The 23,012-nt window shown below is 33.7% G+C and overlaps 1 protein-coding gene across 5 annotated transcripts in view; it reads left to right on the plus strand.

Moving 5' to 3' along the window:
* Positions 1-9,045, plus strand: part of LOC145313066 (uncharacterized) — a 129,847-nt gene extending 120,802 nt beyond the window's left edge. For all 5 annotated transcript variants that reach the window (XM_080152325.1, XM_080152326.1, XM_080152328.1 and 2 more), the window contains 6 exons: positions 1,231-1,348; positions 2,811-2,877; positions 3,257-3,314; positions 5,321-5,424; positions 6,159-6,283; positions 6,645-9,045. In XM_080152325.1, the coding sequence (XP_080008451.1) occupies positions 1,231-1,348; positions 2,811-2,877; positions 3,257-3,314; positions 5,321-5,424; positions 6,159-6,283; positions 6,645-6,740 (568 nt within the window). In that variant the 3' untranslated portion in view covers positions 6,741-9,045. The remainder of the gene's footprint in view (positions 1-1,230; positions 1,349-2,810; positions 2,878-3,256; positions 3,315-5,320; positions 5,425-6,158; positions 6,284-6,644) is intronic.
* Positions 9,046-23,012: the final 13,967 nt, after the last annotated feature.

Here is a 23,012-nt window from a genome sequence, read left to right on the forward strand (position 1 = left end):
TTAATAGGAGTTAAGAAAATCACGTTTCCACCAAAACATTTAAGACGGTCAGACAGATGAACATTTGGATTTATGGAGTAGCTTCGCTATTAAAAAAAGAAGAAGTGCTAAAACAATTGTTAAGTGGGCCTAATATAAACAAAATTAGAGAGTTCTCTCTGTTTGTTTTTCTACTTGGTGCTAATTTTATCTCACTATTTATTTTATTTCTTTTCTTTATCCGTCTTAAAATCTATCCTTATAAGTAACAGGATGTCTATCTGTTTGTCTGTTTGTGTGTACTGAAGGATCTTGCTAACAAGGTTTATAACTATTTTGGGGGAGAATACTACCACACTCCCAAGAGAAATCACAATAAATAGATTTTTTTCGATTAGAGACTCCTATTTAACATTACACGGTATCGTAGAAACTTGAAAGCAACATAGATAGGTAGCATATTAAAAGAAATGTAAAGTGCCACTAGAGGCCTCTAGGGGCGTATCCGCTAGTTACATCTATAAAGTAGTATGTTTTTTTTGTGTGTAATGCTTAAGATCTCAATAACTATTGAACTGATTGACTTCTTCTTTTTTAGGATTCTTCACTTAGGTTCAAGAAATGTTTAGGCTGTTTTTATTTTTAGATTAAATTCTTTGGGTGGTTTTATGCTATTTCTGCCCATAATATAACTATATGAATACAGATATCCTACATATTACGGGCGCATCGCTAGTATATTTACAAGGCACAATGCGTATTTGTATTTTTCTAATTTTCGATTAAAATAGCTAAAAATTTTGGGAGTTATGATAAATCTTGATTATGTTTTAAATTAGAAATGTTCTAACTTTTTCGCCATTACATTGAACCTTCAGTAAGATTTATGAAATAAGGGAAAAGTAGGTTGCCGGTAAAATCCGTAAAAGTGTGTGTTTTAAGGCTTAAAAATAGTAGTAGGACGATAATATTCACTAAATATGTGTATTCCTTATTGCAAAGAACTATAGACAAAATTAAAAAAAAAAAGTAAACATAAATTTTTATCGTTCTACTTCTGTTTTTAACTTAAAACACACAACCTTTACAGATTTTACCCGAAACCTACTTTTCCCTTGTTCGTTCATTTAACGCTCTTTCTTTAAAGGGAAAAAGGAGACTAGGTACACAATAGCCTAAAACCAATCTAAGACAATTTTTTTATTAATTTCTTTAGAAATTTTTTTTTCTTCTATATTCTGTTCTTTACAGGCGACACAAAGATTTGAAGCTGCTGCTGAACTTGCTGGCAGAAACTAGTGGACTCCCAGAATCTTTCAGAATTCTAACTCTCTTCGACAAAAAGTTCCAGTCACTCTGGAAACCTCAGGTAAACAAGTTTAGTTAAAAGTGTCATGTGTGACGTCATAAAAATACGTCTAAATCCATTTCTATTTAGGAGTTTCCTTTCCCACTTCTCTGAAGATGATTAAAGTCCCTCCACAGATTATTACGTCATACGATAAAATGACCAATGAGAGGCCAGCTTTAATTTTACCATTGGTCAATTACAGTGTATACTGGCCTCTCAATAGCTATTCTATTGTATGACGTCATAATCTGTGGAGGGAATTTAATCATCTTTCACTTCTCCTCTCATCCCTCCTTTTTAGACGTATTTTTATGACATCACCCATGACACTTTCCAGCGCTTAAAATTGTACGGCAAAGCATAATGGATAAATCAATAAATAACCTCCAAAGCTGTAAAATATACAGAATCTTTGTAGAGGAGAAGTAGCACAAAAACAAGTAATAAGTTTGCTCTTTTTGTTTACCTTGTGTAAAAACAGTGTGAGTGTGTTCCAATTATGGTGGTATTAGTCAATATTACATCATGTAAACTCAACAGTAAATAACAATATGTTCAATATAAAATCATAATAAATATTTTCAATATAAAAGGAATAATGTATTTTTAAAAATATTATTTATATCAAAGGTGTGCAGGAGAAGGGGAAAATAAATGATTATGACTTTGGTAGCTTGTAAATTTATTGGTGGAAAGTGGGATTGTAGATTAATTAAACTTTCTCGGATGAGTTCATTTATAACAAATAATTTATTGCAGTTTGACTTTAACATTACATTTGATAGTTCCGTAAAAATCTAATAATAGTTATTTCTCGCATCGTATTATAAACGGCTTTCCGTACATTTTTATATTCGTAGAAAGCTGGATATAATACGATGCTAGACATAGTTTTTTCGTATGGATGAGAACCGGTTCCTATCCACTGGATTTGAATGAATACGAGAAAATCAGTATACCTTGTATATTAATCTAGATAACCTCTAGAGGACGGGATACATCATTAGGTGTTATTTTGGTGTATCTCCCAACCAAATCTTGCTACTGGAGTGCATGAATACGCGACCAAACGTCCTACTGACAAAAAAACCTTTGATTGCATGACCTTTGTCAAGAATTCCTAAGTGTGTATGGGAATACGTTGCGCCTGTTTTGGGCTAAGATATTTCCCTACTCTAAGATTTCATTTTGCGCACCTGACAGAGCAGCAGTAGGAACCATTTTCAACGTATTCAGTTATGAGGCGTTGTCGGTCTGATATTTGAACCTATCACCTACCCGACAACGAGTGGATGCGATACGTGTTACGCCACAGCTGCGGGTTATACCTTTTATATTACTTCATTAAATGCAAGCATCTGACGGACAGACATCGTACAACTTTGTAATATAGACAGTAACTAAACCTTTATGATATCTATATATATATAGTAGTTTTAAGTTATTGTATCTTTTAAGTTTAACTGTTTATATTTTCTAGAATTTGAGATTTGAAGAGTATGAAACTGTAAACCCAGTGCTGAAAATTAAATCTCACTCTATAATAGGTAATTTTAGTGGTTTACCTCAGAAAACACTGTCGTAAAAAACGCCATTATAAAGAACGCTAACCTCAAAAATACCCATTGAACAATCATAGTATTATCAAAAACGACACAGTATCATCATTTTGAAAGAAAGAAAAAAAAACATTTTGGCGCTTAAATTTTCTATATATTTAAATTGTATTTTAATACTTGGTCCCTAGGTTTCAATGTAATGTTTTTCAGGACATTTATAATTTTTTTCATGCCTAAACATGTGGATTGGGAGTGGCAATATATATGTATATATATCACCTTTCCGATCGTCTTGACAAGAAATAAAACTGCAAAAATTGCATAGATTTAAAAGTGTTATTTGCTAAATTTAATGAAATAATTTTAGTGAGATGGAATGATGCTCCAATTGGACATTTCTTGGCTAATTATGACAGCAATTTAAGGTACGATGAATGATTAGATAGATAGTCAGATATAGATTTGTTAACCTTATTGTGCCAACTTGTCTTTTGAATCAACATCACTAAACATTAGCAAATGTTTGAAATGTATAGAAATATTATAACATTTATAAATTAACCCTTAACAGTCGGGCCCCTTAGCGCACCTTAATCGGTAGGGGGGGGGGGGGGGGGGTCCTCAGTTCCTAGAGGGCTCATTTTTTTTGTGCAAGTCCCCTGTTTGATAAAGAATTTTCGACATTTGGTAAGTCAAAGTCTATTTTCGCTTCCTTCACCCTTTTATTTAACAACCTTTCTTTTTAGGTCCTTTTTTACTTAAAAATTTCAAACGGCTGTAATTTTCTTATTTTTGAAGCTAGAAGAACATTTTTGGGCAGAAAATGTTTATCTTTATGTAAATTTTATATTAGAAATATCAAAATATAAATTTCAGCGGCCGCAGCTGTACTTGGCAGCTTCTAGCCGCAGCAGTCGGCGGTCGGCGAAAACCGCGGCGTATCATTATGAAATTAAAAACGTTATGCAGACATGTAAGAAAAGCTTAAGTTTAAATTTGAAGTCTCTAAGTCAAAAATTGAGGCCACATGAGCCTTCTAAAGATTTCTGGAGACCTTGAGGATCCGGACCTGCAGGATTATACCTGGAACCTGAAATTAACTTGAACACCTGTAATCTGTATTTAACCCATAACGGTTGGGGGGGGGGGGGCGTTGGACGCCCCCCCCTCCGGTTTTTTCTATCTCATTTTATGTGTGTGAAAGATAAAGAGCCCAAACTGCTTGACTTTTTAAGTTTGGGTATGACACATAACTGAGAGTTGGAATTTTTTGAATATCTCCATCCTGGCGGGCACAGGATGCCAGCAAACCTGGCAGGGTCATCCAGGTAAAGATCAAAAATATTTTTTTTGACTTAAACAAAGCATTTTATCTTACCAAAATACTAAAATATCCTCTAGTAGTACATCCTCATATTAAATACAGGTGTTCAAGTCAATTTCAGGTTCCAGGTATGATCCTGCAGGTCCTGATCCTCCAGGTCTCCAGAAATCTTTAAAAGGCTCCTGTGGCCGCAATTTTTGACTTAGAGACTTCAAATTTTAAACTTAAGCTTTTCTTACATGTCTACATAATGTATTAAAATTTCATAAAGATCCGCCGCCGTTTTCCCGCCGACCGCTGACTGCGGTGGCTGGCAGCTGCCAAGTACAGCTGCGGCCGCTGAAATTTATGTTTTGATATTTCAAACATAAAATTTACATAAAAATAAACATTTTCTGCAAAAAAAATTTCTTCTAGCTTCAAAAATAAAAAAATTACAGCCGTTTGAAATTTTTAAGTAAAAAACAAAGGTTGTTAAATAAAAGGGTGAAGGAAGCGAAAATTGACCTTGACTTACTTAAGGTCGAAAATTCATCATAACACAGGGGACTTGCACAAAAAATTTTAGCCCTCTAGCTCTAATAGGAACTGAGATAATAGGGGGGGGCGTTGAACGCCCCCCCCCCAGACTGATTAAGGTGCGGCAAGGGGCCCGACTGTAAAGGGTTAATATGAGGATGTACTACTAGAGGGTATTTTAGTATTTTGATAATATAAAATGCTTTTTTAAAGTTTTTTTTTATCTTTACCTGGATTGCCCTGCCAGCTAGGTTTGCTGGCATCCTGTGTCCGCCAGGATGGAGATATTCAAAAATTCCAACTCTCAGTTATGTGTCATACCCATATTTAAAAAGTCACGCAGTTTGGGCTCTTTATCTTTCACACACAGAAAATGAGATAGAAAAAAACGGAGGGGGGGGGGGGGGGCGTTAACCAACCTATAAAATCGTCACATTTCTTAAAAATTGAAAATAAGATTTTTAAATTATTGAACTGTATATATAGATTACTTTTAATGAATTCAAATTTTAAATTATGAAAACACTTCTCCGTAAAATCATTCGAGTTAAATGTAGAGATTCTTGTTAAATCTAAATATTATTTTAGTTTTGAGTACACCATTGACATAGAGCCCTCGCCCAGCGCAGAACTTGGACTCAAATCTGTCCTCTACAAGTCTGATGAGGCCGTTTATATGAATGGAAAATCAGGTATTGATGTTTCTTAACCCGGTAGGTGATAGGTTCGAATATCGGCACAACACAGTGTCCTAACAGAAAACGTTAATAATGGTTCCCGCTGATGCTATGTCAGGTAATTTGCATAAATAGGGGTAATATCCAATACAGGCGTAACTCATTACCTTACAAAGCTAAGGCTTCCAAACAACGGTCATGAATTTCAAGAGTTGGTTGTCTGTGGATTGTGCTGAGTTGTAACTTTACATAGTGTTTAAACAATTTGTCATGTGACGTCATAAAAATGAAGGAAAATGAAAGGAGAAGTGGAAAACAAAACTTCTAAAAAAAGAGATGGATAATCCCTCATTTTTTTATGGCACTTTGTAAAGTTATGTTTAGATTATTATATTATCATAGTCACATGTGTACCATTGAGAATCACGGATGAAGGGGATATTGGACCTTAATACTTATTTATCGCATCGTATTATAAACAGCTTTCCGCGGATATAGAATGTACAATTATAAGATTAAAACCAGTTTTTTAGCCCCGAGGTGCCGATGGCACGGGCTATGATTGTACATTTTTATATTCGTAGAAAGCTGGATATAACACGATGCTAGACATAGTTATTTCGTATGGATGAGAACCGGTTCCCTTCCACCGGATTCGAATGAATACGAGAAATAGTATTGGTACTCAAAGTTAAGCGTTACGGACTTACAGACAGACAGTCGAAACCTAACTAACAACTATTTTTAAGGTACCAATGACAAGCCAGCGGAATGGGTGAATCTTCTGGAATCCGGCACCCCTGCCCTGCAGAGGAAAGAAAATGCAGGCGAGGCACTGAAGTATGAAGTCAGCTTTGAGAATATTGTCCAACAGGTAATTTGATTATTTTTCCAATGTGTAAAGGGAGAAGAAAAAAAAATGAATAAAATATACTTGTAGAGCTTGAAAACCCCTGCTAAGATTTTTAAAATATCTGAAATTGATTCGTGGATCCAAAGAGGGTGGGTATCATAAACATCCTCCCCCCCCCCCACCCTCAAAAAAAGTTAGAATGGGGTAACATGTGAAAAAGAAGTAATTGGAACTGTACATTATTTTACTTACTTTTAGTTTATGGTCTTCAATATCTCATGGCGCTTATAAATTCCAGTGACGTCATATACGTTTTGGGAAGGGGGCGAGAAAATCTTTTGACTGGAGACACCTATTGGTAATATTGTGAACTAATTTTTAGGAGCCTGAGTATACTGTGACAATTTCTACAGAACTAAATGGACGAACAGTCACACAAACTGTGGAAAAATTTCCTATGGGACAGGAAGAAAATTAAGCTTTTATAAAAGATTATAAAGTGAAACTTTTAACCACTTGAAGAAAATTGGGAGCTAAGATAGTCAAGCAGCTAAAATCCTAAAATTGCATTGCTAATTTTTTACATTAAACACATATTGAAAGAGAGGTTTTGTCTTTTTAAAAACTAATCAGGGGTAAAAAATTCAGTATTTTAGGCTCCTGGTAATCCTTGTTTTAAAATTCCTTCGAGTGCTTAAAAGCTTTAACTTTTTTTATAACAATTTTGACAACAATCACAACTTTTCATAATTAAGACTCTTTTTTCATTTTTAAGATATATAAATTGTATGTAAAGCTTGCTATATTTTTAAATTATCTAAGGATTTAATGCTATTAATTGATACTAAAAATGTATATAAAAACAGACAGTCAAGTGAAAAACTATAATTTTTGTTTGCTTTTTTATGTGTATTTAATATTAACCATATTCATTAAAATTGCACAAAACCATAAAAATACAAAAATATTTCGGGAATACTAAAGAAAAATTTTACCACTTTTTTCCAGGCTCATTTAGGAAAAAGGCCACAATAATAATATAAATGAGCTGAATGTTTGATTTTTCGACCGTTTTCAGTTTAAAATAGCTTTTTGGCATGCGGAAGGGTAGGAGGTGTCAATACCCCCCCCCCCCACCCCATGAAATTGAAAATATTAAGGACAGTTTTCTCCTATTTACATCCCTCATGAAAACCCTGACCACGCCACAGGAATAGCCTTTGAAATTTATAACCTTCTTTCTATAACCGAACTAAATCAATATCAATGACTTTAAAGATAACAAATGCCTTTGTAAAACTTGTTTAAATCCATACACGGTTGTGCAAAAAAATATTTAATGCTTAACTACAAATAATTTTTTATTGATTAGTATTAAAATTAGCTTTCTTAATTTGCGATAAAAGCTATCTTTGTAGTCTATTTAAAGCTTACTTTGATAACATGTAATTATCAATTTTATATTAACAAAAAATTTAATTTTATCTCATAATGACAAAATATACTATATTCTTTTATGATCTCAATTGTGTTTTCAAAAATATGATATTTAAAACAAGAAAGGCAATCCATTAACAACCCCCCCCCCTCTTTCCAAAAAAAATGTTTTTGTATTGATTTAGATTCAATACATTGAAAACACTTTTTTACCCCCATCAAAATAAAAACCTTGTACGTCCTTGATCAAATGTGTAGAGTGTAGACTTCTCTCATCATACATGATCGAAATATTATAAAAAAAAATAAGGATGACAACATCCATAAAAGCGAAGTTCTGAAACGGTATGACAGACGAAAGTTAACTCTAGTAGAGTGTAAGAACTGAATATACAAAATATAAATATATAGGTTTTGACAAAATTGCAAAACTTCTAAAATACAGAATTATGTTTAAGGACATACTGACATTTTTAGAACTTGGTTATAGAGAGGCTTCGCTTATAATATGGTATCTTTTATGGTATCAGTACTCCAAAAATTAGATCAATCGGATGATTATATCACATTAAAAATTGTTATTAATAAATTTTAAAAATCGACATGTTTTAAATGGACTTATGTACATTCTGGTAACGATAAATGATAAATGATACCTAACTACTACAGGACTCATAATGCATAATCGGATTGACCGACTCTAATTATAGAAAAGCTTCGCTTTTAAGAATTAGTTTAGCTCCTAGATAATAGATATGTTTCAAAAAAAAAAAAATAACAAATAAGATCATAAATGAAAAATCATAAAAAAATACTATAAATTTCTATAATATCATGCACTAATAGAATTTATATCCATCTTGTAATACCATTTTAAGCCTATATACTATTAGTATATAGTATTTATTTAATAACAAAGAAAATTATATCCTTAAGTAGCACAGCATTGAGTAGTTTAAGCTTAAGATTTTGATAGCTTCTGAACGTTGAATAGAAATCTTAAATATGGTTGGAGGGGCTTCACTGATGTAAAGGGTGGTTTTAAGCTATAATACCTATTACGTTTTGTTTTTGACATGTTTTCTGCTCTTCAATTACAGAGCCCCAAGATCTACGGGCAGTCGCTATTCTATATACGACTTACTAAATGACATAGATAAATACCTAATCATTGATTAGCTACGCTGCTTAAAAAATAGAAATACCTAAATTTTGCATAATTATATATATAAAAAAATATTTGATATAAATTGTTCCTTCATGTTATTTATTTCATGATTTGTAGTAATATATATTTAGAAATATATCTCATCTTAATATATCATAAAATATAGTATTCACCTTTACTGCGTTTTTCCTTTGTAGCGTCAAAGCTACTCTTTATGTTTAATATGGTAGTCTGTCAGTCAAACATATAGAACTAGCGGCTATGCCCCTAGAGGCCTCTAGGGGCACTTGAGGAGGGGGGAGTCGAATTTCATAACCCAATTTCTTATTTTAGATTTTAAAAGAAAAAGTAAAAAAAAAATTTTTTGGGGTAGTTTTCATTTTTTGGGGGGTTGGGGGTGTCCCATGCCCCAAGAAAATAGTTATAAACCTTCCCGAGACCTATAAGAAGCTACCCTGTTAAGGAGAACCCGATCGGTTCAGAGGTTAGCGAGATCCTTCGGTACAGACATACAGATACATAGATATACAAACATCCTGTTACTTTAGTATAGGGATAAACACATATCATTTGATATACCTTGAAACAGCAAAAGTGTATTACTCAACTTTGAATTTCTATTCCCTGGAAAGGGGAGTTAAGACCATTTGAATTCAGCATGACGCTCTAGGTACTTAAGGTACCAAGTATACCTGTCAAGGAACTTTAAGAGGTTAAAAGCTAATGCTACTTTGTGTTTGAAGATCACTTTGGATTAAAAAATGAGATTTTTACTCAACTTTATATTTTGATTGGCTACTATGGTTTTAAAACAATTTTATAAAAGTCAGAAAATTTTTTTAAGCCCCATGAAATTGGATTAAGGAATTAATCAACTAATGATGAGTTGATGTAAAGCCTAAGAATATTTGTAAAAAGGTTAATTTGTACCGACTAACCAAGGTTTAGTAAATATCTTTGTGATGAATGAGAGAACATGTTAACATCTTAGCGCATGCACATTAGGGAAGAGACAGAAATTTCTAGAACTCTCTCGGAGGCGGAAACAATAGATGCTGCGTTTTGAAAGGAGATTTTGGGAAAGGTAGTTGCCTTTTTTAACGTATAAGGTTCTTAAAGGACAAAAGGATTTTCACAAATGCACCAATTTGGGTACTAATGTAATTGAAGGTTGAATGTACCCTCCCTTCCTGATTATAATTAATAGAGACAAATAAGGAAATTCATAACTACATATATCCCGGAGGGTTCTCAGTATCATCAAACTAATTATTTGGTTTATAACATAATTGCATTAATCTTATTTCTCATATTCATTAGAATCCGGTGGATAGGAACCGGTTCTCATCCATACAAAAAAACCATGTCTAGCATCGTATTATATTCAGTTTTCTACGAATATAGAAATGTACAATCATAAGATTAAAATCAGTTTTAATCTTATAATTGTACATTCAATATCCGCGGAAAGCCATTTATAATACGATACACCATTCATGAAAACAAATACCTGGTGCCTTATCGTGCTAGGTATCACTACTATTAAAATCATGATAATAAGATCTACATCAGGTAAAAAATATATCAAAAATACATGTTTGAAATAGACTGACAATCTTTTTGGTATAGATTTTAAAATTGTTTCAGGAATCTTTATTTCAAAGATACATAAACTTTTGATCAAGAAAAACATTGCAGCATGGAAAATTATTAAAATCATCCAGCAAAATTTCTTCTTTCTTTCTTGATGCACGAAAAGAAAATTGATAATTTTGTGCAGAAGAAAAATATTGAGAACATTAAAAATTCAGATTCACTTTCCCGCGGGAATAAAAACTCTTCAACTTTAGATAAACTCGGGTAGAAATGGGACAGTAGACGACAAATTTTACCGGTACCCAAAGTTTTATAAATCGTTTATTTACTTTTTCGTATGGTTTTAAACAATAATCCTTTTATTAAAATAACAGGATATTTGTCTGTCTGTTTGTCTGTACCGAAGGATCTCGCCAACCGCTCGGGTTCTCATAGGTCCCGGGAAGATTTATAACTACTTTGGGGGAGGGTACCACAACCCTTCCAAGAGAAATCGCGCCTAAACCACCTCCCCCCCCCCAAAAAAAAAATTCTTTATAATTTTTTTAACTAAAATTAAAAATGGGAGAAAGTAGCTCCCGCCCCCCCCCCCAAAAAAAAAAAATATTTCCCCCCCCCCAAAATTCTTTTTAAAATTTTACTTTTTTAAAATCTGAAATAAGGAATTGGGTCATCAACTTCGACTCTCCCCTCCTCAAGTGTCCCTAGAGGCCTCTAGGGGCGTAGCCGCTAGTTTGGATATAAAGCAGGAATAAAGTATAACCAACAAACGAAATAAATCAAAAATAATATTTAGGTTTAATAAAATTTTACTATGTGTTGCCCCCCAACGACTGGTGAAAATTCCTGAAGGTTTTGTGATTTTTGAATTGATTTTGTTGTTGGTATAAGCTGATGTAAAGCACCAGTATTGTTTTCATTATCTTTGGGTATATACATTAATTTATTTGTCAATTGTCTAATCCCTTGAGATCTCTGAATTTACTGCATTTTCTTTCTCATGGAGGGATACTTCACTAGAAGAAAAACTTTTCATGGCATTAATAGAAATAACTAACAACTGAATTAATTGAATTATCCTTACATAAAAGTGTCTGTCTGTGTGTGTAGTGGAATATCTCGCTAGCCGCTGTGTGTGTGTGTGTGTAGTGTGTGTGAAGTGGAGTATCTGTCTGTGTGTGTAGTGGAATATCTGTCTGTGTGTGTAGTGGAATATCTGTCTGTGTATGTAGTGGAATATCTGTCTGTGTGTGTAGTGGAATATCTGTCTGTGTGTGTAGTGAAATATCTGTCTGTGTGTGTAGTGGAATATCTGTGTGTGTGTGTAGTGGAATATCTGTCTGTGTGTGTAGTGGAATATCTGTCTGTGTGTGTAGTGGAATATCTGTCTGTGTGTGTAGTGAAATATCTTTCTTTGTGTGTAGTGGAATATCTGTCTGTGTGTATAGTAGAATATCTTTCTGTGTGTGTAGTGGAATATCTGTCTGTGTGTGTAGTGGAATATCTGTGTGTGTGTGTAGTGGAATATCTGTCTGTGTGTGTAGTGGAATATCTTTCTGTGTGTGTAGTGGAATATCTGTCTGTGTATGTAGTGGAATATCTGTCTGTGTGTGTAGTGGAATATCTGTCTGTGTGTAGTGGAATATCTGTCTGTGTGTGTAGTGGAATATCTGTCTGTGTGTGTAGTGGAATATCTGTCTGTGTGTGTAGTGAAATATCTGTCTGTGTGTGTAGTGGAATATCTGTCTGTGTATGTAGTGGAATATCTGTCTGTGTGTGTAGTGGGATGTCTGTCTGTGTGTGTAATGGAATATTTGTCTGTGTGTTTAGTGGAATATCTGACTGTTTGTATAGTGGAATATCTGTCTGTGTGCGTAGTGGAATATCTGTTTGTGTGTGTAGTGGAATATCTGTCTGTGTGTGTAGTGGAATATCTGCCTGTGTGTGTAGTGGAATATCAATCTGTGTGTGAAGTGGAATATCTGTCTGTGTGTGTAGTTGAATTTCTGTCTGTGTATGTAGTGGAATATCTGTCTGTGTGTGTGTGTAGTGGAATATCTGTCTGTGTGTGTAGTGGAATATCTGTCTGTGTGTAGTGGAATGTCTGTCTGTGTGTGTAGTGGAATGTCTGTCTGTGTGTGTAGTGGAATATCTGTCTTTGTGTGTAGTGGAATGTCTGTCTGTGTGTGTAGTGGAATATATGTCTGTGTGTGTAGTGGAATATCTGTCTGTGTGTGTAGTGGAATATCAGTCTGTGTGTGTAGTGGGATATCTGTCTGTGTGTGTAGTGGAATATCTGTCTGTGTGTGTAGTGGAATGTCTGTCTGTGTGTGTAGTGGAATATCTGTCTGTGTATGTAGTGGAATATCTGTCTGTGTGTGTAGTGGAATATCTGTCTGTGTGTGTAGTGGAATATCTGTCTGTGTGTAGTGGAATGTCTGTCTGTGTGTGTAGTGGAATGTCTGTCTGTGTGTGTAGTGGAATATCTGTCTTTGTGTGTAGTGGAATGTCTGTCTGTGTGTGTAGTGGAATATATGTCTGTGTGTGTAGTGGAATATCTGTCTGTGTGTGTAGTGGAATATCTGTCTGTGTGTGTAGTGGAATATCAGTCTGTGTGTGTAGTGGGATATCTGTCTGTGTGTGTAGTGGAATATCTGTCTGTGTGTGTAGTGGAATATCTGTCTGTGTGTGTAGTGGAATGTCTGTCTGTGTGTGTAGTAGAATATCTTGCTAGCCGCTGAACCGTGAAGCTTCTTATAGACGTAAAAATGGACGGACGGACATATCAATTGATCTAAGAGTATCTGCGCTACTATCAAAAGAAGTAGTAATACATACGGCCAAGGCAAACAATTTAGAAACTAAGACAAAAAACTTTGTGAAAGTCAAACATAACTTTCAAAGTAATGGAGTTTTACCCTAGATTATTTTCATACGGTCACAATAATCTTTCCAACTTGATCTGAGAAATATAACTGTTTTTAGCTGATATGTTATATTTATATTTCTTGTCAAAATGTGTGCATATCCTAAACAATAAGACAATCGAATTGCTGCCTCACTATGGTACTATAGGTCACATTAAGGTATTGATCATCTAGAGACTCTATATCTATTATTTCTGATGTCTTTGTTGACCTTAGTTTCTGCATACAGAATGTTAAGTCTGTGTCATATATTTCAAAGCAAAGCTGTTCTACAGTGAGAGTTTGTCTGAACAAGCCCACAAGGGTCTTAAGGTGTAAGACAATTAACGATATTTTGATGTATATGCATCCAATTCCCCTATAGTGATCCACAAAATTACCCTATCAGTTGATTAAGAATATTAGTTGATAAGTTTGTATACATTTAAAGGGTGTTAAAAAAAAACAATCGCTTTACTTATTTCAATATAAACCCTACAGTTTTAGTCAAAAACTAACAAAAAATGACCCAAATCATGTCCAAGCAATGACAATGAGAAAGCACTATTGAATTTTATTTCTACTCACATCTCCTGAGCACTACAGCTCGAGTCTTTGCCCTTGTGGAGAATTTTTCCTTACATGGAGATTAGAATACAACAAATCGTAAAACAAGTACTTAAAATCTTGTAGATAGACCCCATAATGTTTAGAATCTTTGATGGAGCATGTAAAGACCTTTCTATAGACGGCTTAACCAGATTTCTGACTCAATCCTAGCCAATTTGGCATAAAAAAGACAGACCCATCAAACATTTAGACATGACAAGTCTCTCTAGTTCTTGGTGTTTGACAGATCTTTCTTTTTGATGTCAAAATGGCTTAGATTGTGTTAGAAACCTGATTAAGGTGTCTATAGAAAGATATTTATATGTCCCATCAAAAATTCTAAACATTATGGGTTCTATTCACAAGATTTTAAGTACTTAAGACAGTTTGTTCTTTTTTTAAGACAGAGGAGTCATGTCTCAATGTTTGATAGAAAGGTCTTTATATGCCCCATCAAAAACTTTAAACATTATGGGGTCTATCTACAAGATTTCAAGTACTTTAGACAGTTTATTCTTTTTAAAAAAAGACAAAACTGTCTTAATTTGTAATAAAAATACACTCTCCACGTAGGGAAAAATTTCCACAAGGGCTAGGACTCGTGCTGTAGTGCTCAGGAGAGATGAGTAGAAATCAAAATTCAATAGTGTTTTCTCATTATCATTGCTTGGACATGATTTGAATCATTTTTTGTTAGTTTTTGACCAAAACTGTAGGGTTTCTATTGTAAAGAGTGAAGCAATTGTTTTTTTTAAACACCCTTTAGTTTCAACCAACCAATCAATATTAAATAATAGTACCGAAAGTTTTTGAGCCAACGAAAAATAGAACGTTATAATAAACCTATAGCCACAAAGGTTATTTCGTTGGCCGTCAACAATTAGATGTTATTTAAGTTTGTTTTTAAGTTATCGTCAATTTAAGCTCTGCTTGATGAGTTCTGTAACAATGAGGTATATTCTTGAAAGCAAATCAACTCTTAATAGTATTACAAGAAAGTATGTATGTTTCTTTTTTAAAATGTTTATAACTAAATTTATTAATTCTAAAAATGGTAATGCAAAAGGGTTATATGGTTTTCTAGTTAAATTTAGCTTCTTTTTTGGACGTTGACTTCCTTGTTTTACTTTCTGTTTATTGAATAACCAGGAAGTTTATAAACATAATAAAGATATAAATTCCGTAACCTAGGTTTAGGCTTTTCTAAAGATTGCATGTAGACTGAAGCTTTAAGTTGTATATTAATGAAATTTAGGTAACGAACGTTGCTTTACAAAAAATTTGTTTAAATTACGATTTCTTATTTTATTTTAAATTAGGGTTGGCCGGATATCCGGCTGGATATCCTACTAATTGTTAATGTCGGTATCCGGTAATTTGCCAGATATCCGGCGTTGGCTAGATATCCAACCCAAACCTATCTTTAATAATCTTAAGACTAGAACCATAAGTAGGTATTCATCTGAAGCTACCAGAGGCAAAATTTATTAGAATAATCTGTCGTCAAATGCTGTTCTTATGTCAAAGTGTTGTTAATATACATACCTGGTTAATGCCACTGGAGACAATTGATATATATTTGTTATTTTTCTGTTATAAAGTGATACTTTCAGCTGGCTAAAATACTGATACCCAGTCTCCATTCCCCTTCCATCCTACTAGATGAACGAACTGACCAATCAATTAATTCCATATAAACAACATAAATTGACGACACATTATCCCCTGTCAATTTATTATTAACATCAAATACAACAAACCCTTTAATTGCACTTTATTGCATGACTTTTGTCTAGAAGTCTAATTTCTGTATGGTAAATAGTGATGTCTGTTTTGGAACAAGATATTTCTCCTATCCATACTATCAATGTCGCTCATCTGACATAGCAGCAGTATTTTTAAAAGCGAAGCTTTTCTATAATTAGGGTCGGTCTGTCCGTACGTCCTACCGTCTGTAATGGATAGCTTTTTTTTAGTTAATTTAGGCATGTTAGAATTGTCCTATCGATTTCAAACTTTGCATGATGATTACTGTAATAGTATGTACGATTTTGAAATCGTAGCAACTCTATAATCATTACCAGAATGTCCGTACGTCCATTTTAAACATGTTGATATTTTTACTTTTTTAACAAAAAAAATGTTATGTGATCTAATTATCCGATTTATCTGATTTTTGGTATATTAATTCCTGGAAAAACAAAGTATAATGTTATTAGCGAAGCAAATCTATAATAAAGTCCTAAAAATGTAAGTATATCCATAAACATTATCCTGTATCAAGCAGTTTTTCAACAAATTTACATACAATTTTGCTGCGAATCTTCTACATTTATATTCTGATTATTCAGTTCTGACACTATACAAGTGTTAATGTCCGTTTGTCCTACCGTTTCAGTGCTTCGCTTTGATGGATGTTGTCAACCTTGTTTACATAATATCTTACCCCTTACCCGCTAATATACTAGCTTATACATATTCATTTGATACTTTGTGTCATAAATGCATTATAAAGCCTATACACATAATAAGAAAAGTTATAAACTTGAAAATACTTTTATAGTAATTTACATATTATTCAAACTTAAATTGTTTTATGCATATCTAAATTTGCAAACTTAGCAAGGTTGCATTCAACATATAGGAAAAAACCAGGGAGGGAGGGGATATTGGACTGTTTATTACACTAATACCCAAAGTTAAAAGCGCACATTTTCTTTATATGTTGCTAAAAAGCTTTAGGTACTTCTACTAAATTATGAGTGGTTGGTTCATTTAGTTCAGTGTTTTAATCTACAGATGGAAAGTAAAGTGTCGACTTTAACTCTCCCCCATTTACCTAAACGGCCCCCGAAAGCCTCTAGTGGCGTAGCCACTACTATCATAGTTTTTATATCATAAAGAAATTCTAACTCTCAGAAATGAAAGTTTTTATCAAAACTATGATTCTGTGATGTTCTTCTCAGAACATTCTAAAACTTTTATTGATAAGAAACGTTCGTCAATTTTATTTCTAAAAAGTTATCTTTAACAAAAATGTTGAAACTTATTTTCATTAAGATTAAACTTAGCTAAAATACTCTTTTTAATTAGGATAAATAGGATTTTTATATATTTTATATATTATAGATGGTGTTAGTTATGTTTTAAGTTAATTTCAATAATGTCCACATGGCGGCGTTATTTTACTTTTTAAATTTTTGTCGATTTCTCTGGATTTTCCCCAAATAGTTATAAACCTTTCTAGGACCTATGAGAAGCTACACTGTTAAGGAGAACCTGATCGGTTCAGCGGTTAGCGAGATTCTTGGGTACAAACAAACAGAGAGACATCCTGTTACTTTATTATAAGGATTACAAGGATAATTATTGAAATCTAATTAAAATTATATTGTATTATGTACCTCCGTCCGAATCGGATAGCTTTGATTTGACACGTGAAAATTGCCACGATGATTTCTGTAACTGTCACGTAGAAAGTGTAGCAAACATAAAGAACACTAAGTACGTTAATACTCTTCATTGGTTAATGTTAATTTGTCTGATGGTCCCTTTTGAGCTTCGTTTTTATGGAAAGGAGGCACTGAAAAGAAAAGTATGGAGTAATGCAGAATTGTTTTGGTTTGACATTATTCATAAGTAGTAAAGCACAAAATATCATGGAATAGTCTAATGGACAAAGTAAGTTACAAAGCAGATGTTCAGTTGTTATCAAAAAAAAAGATAGAGAGATAATATGAAAAATAAAATACTGAAACCCATTAAAGATTAGTTTAAAATCCTAAATAACCTACAGAAAAACGGCTAAATGTATTGGATAGCTGTGTATCTTTAATAGCAGCTGAGTAATTTACATTTCCCTCATATGATAACAGACTTAATAAAGAGAGTTATAGTATAGCTTCGCTACTAAAAAGATGAAGGTATAGAAAGCCAGTAATCGTACTAGTAAAAACTTGAGTAGAGATGCTATGACTCTGAAAATCTATAATACAGTAGCTTGATGTCTGTCCGTCCGTCCGTCTGTCTGTCCCTTAAGATCTCGGTAACTACTGAACCGATCGGATTATACTCTTCAGGAAATATACCTACTGGTCCTGTGGTGGTTTTAGGCTATTTTTTTTCTTTAATTATTTGAAATTTGTGGTGGCATCTCCAGAGGTACTTAATTTTTGTTTGTTTTTAATTACCTCTTGGGACAACGCCCCTATAGGCTAAGGGCGAAGCTGCTAGATATATATAATGTAATGACTTCATTAGTACTTGGATCTTTTTTGAACCTGTAGCTGGCTAAAGTAACGATTCCCTCCATCAAATCCCTTTACCCCATCCTCATACTAGATGCACGAACTGAACAATACATGATGTTCATGTTAGCAACCTCAATTAATTGTCATAATATCCGTGTATTGTATTCTCTATATATCCATTTATACTGTTTATACAATACATACTATAGACTACTTTCATTTCTGTACAAGAGATAATAAATTTAACTTTCACAGAGAAATTCTTTTCCATTTACAAACATAAAAAAGAAATATTCTTTGGTTACTTATGAAAACATGCAATAAATTTAATTTTATCATAATAAGGAAAAAATTAAATATTTTTTTCTTTAAATTATTTAAAACCTTTCCCAGTGAAAATTTTTTTCGGACAGACAAAATACTACCGTATAAGTTTATGATAGTGGCTACGCCCTTAGGAGGCCTCTAGGGGCTCCTGAGGGGGAATGGGGTAAGTTATCCCCCCCCCCATAAATCCAATACAATAGTTAGAACCTTCCCAAGACCTATAAAAAGCTACACTGTAAGAAAGAACCATATCGGTTTAGCGGTTACAGAGATCCTTTGTTGAATACTAACACAAATCCTCTTACTTTTATAAAAGGATCACAGAGTAAATATATTTAATATTTTTGCAAATATGCGATTAAATACGCAATATAAAGTTGCATTTGCAATTTCATGTTTTTCCACATCACATTTTGATATAAATTATTAATAATGACTAAAACTATAAAATATACATCAGACGCAAAATATCTAGAACACTGTTGAACTTGTTTTTATTTAGTTTATCCTTATACTAAAGTAACAGGAGCTGGATCTTTAAATCATTTTAGTGGTGAGCCAGATCGGGGGGAGCCGAATTTCAGCCAATCACAGCGCGGCATTTCATAAAATGCTGTGCTCTCATTGGTGGAAAGTTGGCTCACCTAAAATGATTTAAAGATTCAGCTAGGATGTTTGTCTGTGTGTTTGTACCGAAGGATCTTGCTAACCGCTGAACCGATCAGGTTCTCCTTACCATGGTAGCTTCATTTTGGGGGAGGGTAGCACCAACCTCCCAAGAGAAATCGCCCGTAGAAAAAAATCCCCCCACCCAAAAAAAACAAACAATTTTTATTTTTTTTTAACTAAGATAAAAAAATGTTGACAGGAGAAATGTTATCACAAAATTATATTTTTAATAGTCCATTTTTTTTAGATATTACTTATCTCGACTTCTTAACCCTTACAGATCGGGCCCCAATTCCCACCTAAATAGATCGGGGGGGGGGGCTTATTTGACACCCCCCCCCCCTCTATCTCGGCTCCTGTTGCAGTTAGAGACATAAAATTTTTATCTGGTGGTTCATGTGCATATTTAGAGAAAATTACTTTTTCTAGCTTACAAACGGCAAAAATTACAGGTAGGAAATAAAAAATCGGTCAAAAATTGGTCAAGAAGTGGTCAAACGGTCATGACCTTACTTCTCACGGAAGTTTATTATTGCTAGGTCTAGGTTATTTTTAGGTCTCTAGCTGTAATAGAAGCCACGATATACATGATATAAGTACATATTAAAGGCAGGACATAAAATCGGTCATAATATCGGTCAGGAAGCGATCAAACGGTCAAAGGGTCATAACACCACTATTCTCAGATGTTCATTGATATCCCAGTCTTCACCAAAAAAAATTTTAGGATTCTATCTTCTACACAAAAGTCATAATGAAGAAATTAAGATTTATTTAGATTTATTTCTAAATTTGGTGCCACCTAACCGACTTTGACCGGACGCCACGACCGACACAGACCAGATATCCTTATAGGATCAACTCTTGCCGACGTATAATTACTAAACTTAAAAAGTCATGAAGTCACAACTCTCTATCTTACCTACAAAAAAAAGACATTGAAAAAAAGGTATAGAGTCCTAAAATTTTCTGTGTGGTTTCCTTTTTGTATAAGATATACTTTTGACATGATAGTGACCCGACCCCGTCAACTGAAATTATCATAGTTCAATTATAAACAATATTTTTTGTTCAACAGTAAAAATGAAAATACGATTAGTTATTTGATATTTCTTTATATATAAAACTGTAATTTGAAAAGATGCATAAGTATTAACTATATGTCAATGTGATTTCTCATAATATGATTAAAGAGTTATTAAATAATAGTTATTTCTCGCATCGTATTATAAACGGCTTTCCGCGGATATATAATGTACAATTATAAGATTTTTTAGCCCCGAGGTGCCGAAGGCACGGGCTAAAAAAACTGGTTTTAATCTTATAATTGTACATTTTTATAAGCTGGATATAATACGATGCTAGACATAGTTTTTTCGTATGAATGAGAACCAGTTCTTATCCACCGGATTCGAATGAATACAATAAAAGTTATTATTATTAATTCGGTGCTGTAAGAATATAATCAAACTAATACGACATTTACAATCAGTAATTTTTTTGGACGTTTCCCAGCAAAAATCTAGCCATAATATGATATTTTCTGAATTCATACTTTTAATATTTGAAATATTCGTATCTAATGATTTTTTTATCCAATTATATAAAGTAGTAAGGTTTTTTCGTCTGCAGCTTAAGATATCGACATCCATGAACCGATTGATTTCTTTTTTAAGGGAATCTTCACATAGATCTTGGAATGGTTTCAGACTATTGTATATTTCAGATTCAATTCTTTGGGTGGTTAAAGGCTACTTTTCTAACCATTCCTTATTTTATAACAGATCCCCTTGATTCTAGGGGCACAGACACCTCTATAACATAAATGTTAAGCTAGGAAACTAAGCTAAACTAGTGTTTAAAAAAGTGTTACATAACTAAATTTACTTTTATTGATTATTGCATAACACCATGATATTGATATTTTGGTATTATCCTCTTAGAATTTTTTTTTCAAGATTGAAAATTTGAGTACCCCCCCCCCCCCTTACACAAGATGCTTAATTTACATTAAACCTTGTAACTCTTCTATTGAGCCCAATAAAATATATATACTTTTATCTGAATTACACGTAAGAAAGGCTTACTAACAGCAGGGAAAAGGGAAATGCGATTCTGACAAACAATTCTAAAGGAAAATTTCCCAACAACCCCTTTCCCCTTTTCCTCCCCTTCCTACCCACCCCTCTTCAGTTACATCAAAAAACAAGATATACCCCCTATCTTACTTCTAAAGGTTTCGTGATTTTTGGAGAATTGATTATTAGAATAATTAGGCTTACTAACAGCAAAACTATCATGAAAATCAGCATGATCTATACTATTTGCATTTTTTTTTTACAAAATTAGACTCTTTGTGGTATTTACTAAAATATACCTGTGTAATTGGAGCTCCATAGTTTTCCTCCAGGTACTCGTCGTCCAGGCTCTGCTGACGCCTAGAAATTATGTTTATATTATATATATATGCCTTCTTAAAAATTGTATTTTCCGGAAGGGAGGCTGATATACAAACCCAAAGGATTTTTGTCTCTCATCTAATTTCCGTGAAAGGTACAGAAACAAGAATTCAATTTTAAATGTAAATTAAGTTTGGATCCATCCATCCTGGCAGCTACATTACAGCAGTCCTCCAAAATCCAGGTACATTATATAGAGGGGGGGGGGGGGGTTAAATGAGCTTTAACCTCGGAACATTCATTAAGCACAGTTACAACTTCTGATCAAAGGTCGTGCAAGCAAATAGGTGTTTATTTTTATGGTTGATCACTATATGATTCAATTCGTTGAGCAAGAATAAAATCCATTTCATGAGACATAGATAATTAAAGGTAAAACACAAAAAAATATAAAACTAAGAAAGAGAGGGGTTTCAGAGGTGGATTCTTGAAAAAAAATTTGCCCCACTAATCGCTTAGTGGGGCAAAATTGTTTTCGTGAAAAATCCACCAAAATCACATTAAAAATCTACAAAAATTAAACAAAATCATATGTTAATAACCCTTCTATGAGTTTGTTTAATTTTTGTAGATTTTTAATGTGATTTTGGTGGATTTTCCACGAAAACATTTTTGCCCCACTAAGCGATTAGTGGGGCAATTTTTTTTTAAAGATCCACCTATGTTCTTGATTAAGCTCACTAAGTGAAGCTGTCACGTAATTCAACTTCTTTTACAGAAAACCTATCATTATCCTTTTAATAAAGTAACAGGATGTCAGTCTATTTGTCTGTGTGTTTGTAGTGTAAGTAAATCCCCCCCCCCCCCCCCTCCTCCAAAATAGGCAAATACATAGCAAGGGCACATGAAAAGACAGTTAGCTACAATTTATTTTTAGGTGATGTTTTTACCAAAAGATAAAATGATAGGGTATTATCCTCTTAGAAATTTTTTTTTCAATTTTGAAAATTTGAGTACCCCCCCCCCCCCCCCCCCCCCCGACAGCGAACTATGAACTCTGGCCGCAGCGCTCGGCTCCCTAGCCTGCCTAGCCGCAGCGATCGGCTCCCTTGCCTGCCTAGCCGCAGCGCTCGGCCCCCTTGCCTGCCTAGCCGCAGCGCTCGGCTCCATAGCCTAAAACCTAACCTAACTTAAAATAGTTGTTCGTTGGTAGTCGGGGGAGGGGGGGAGGGGTGGATACAAAATTGAAAAAAATTTAAAACAAATTTTCTAAGAGGATAACGCCGATATTTTATGGTTTTAAATGCAGCAAATAATTTTACTTTAGTTTCAAATTACAGAATTGAATTTTTTTAAAGTTTTGACAATTTAGCATAAACAAATGACCTT

This window comes from Acartia tonsa, chromosome 3 (assembly GCF_053477335.1).
Source record: "Acartia tonsa isolate MP-2025a chromosome 3, ASM5347733v1, whole genome shotgun sequence".
NCBI lineage: Eukaryota > Metazoa > Arthropoda > Copepoda > Calanoida > Acartiidae > Acartia > Acartia tonsa.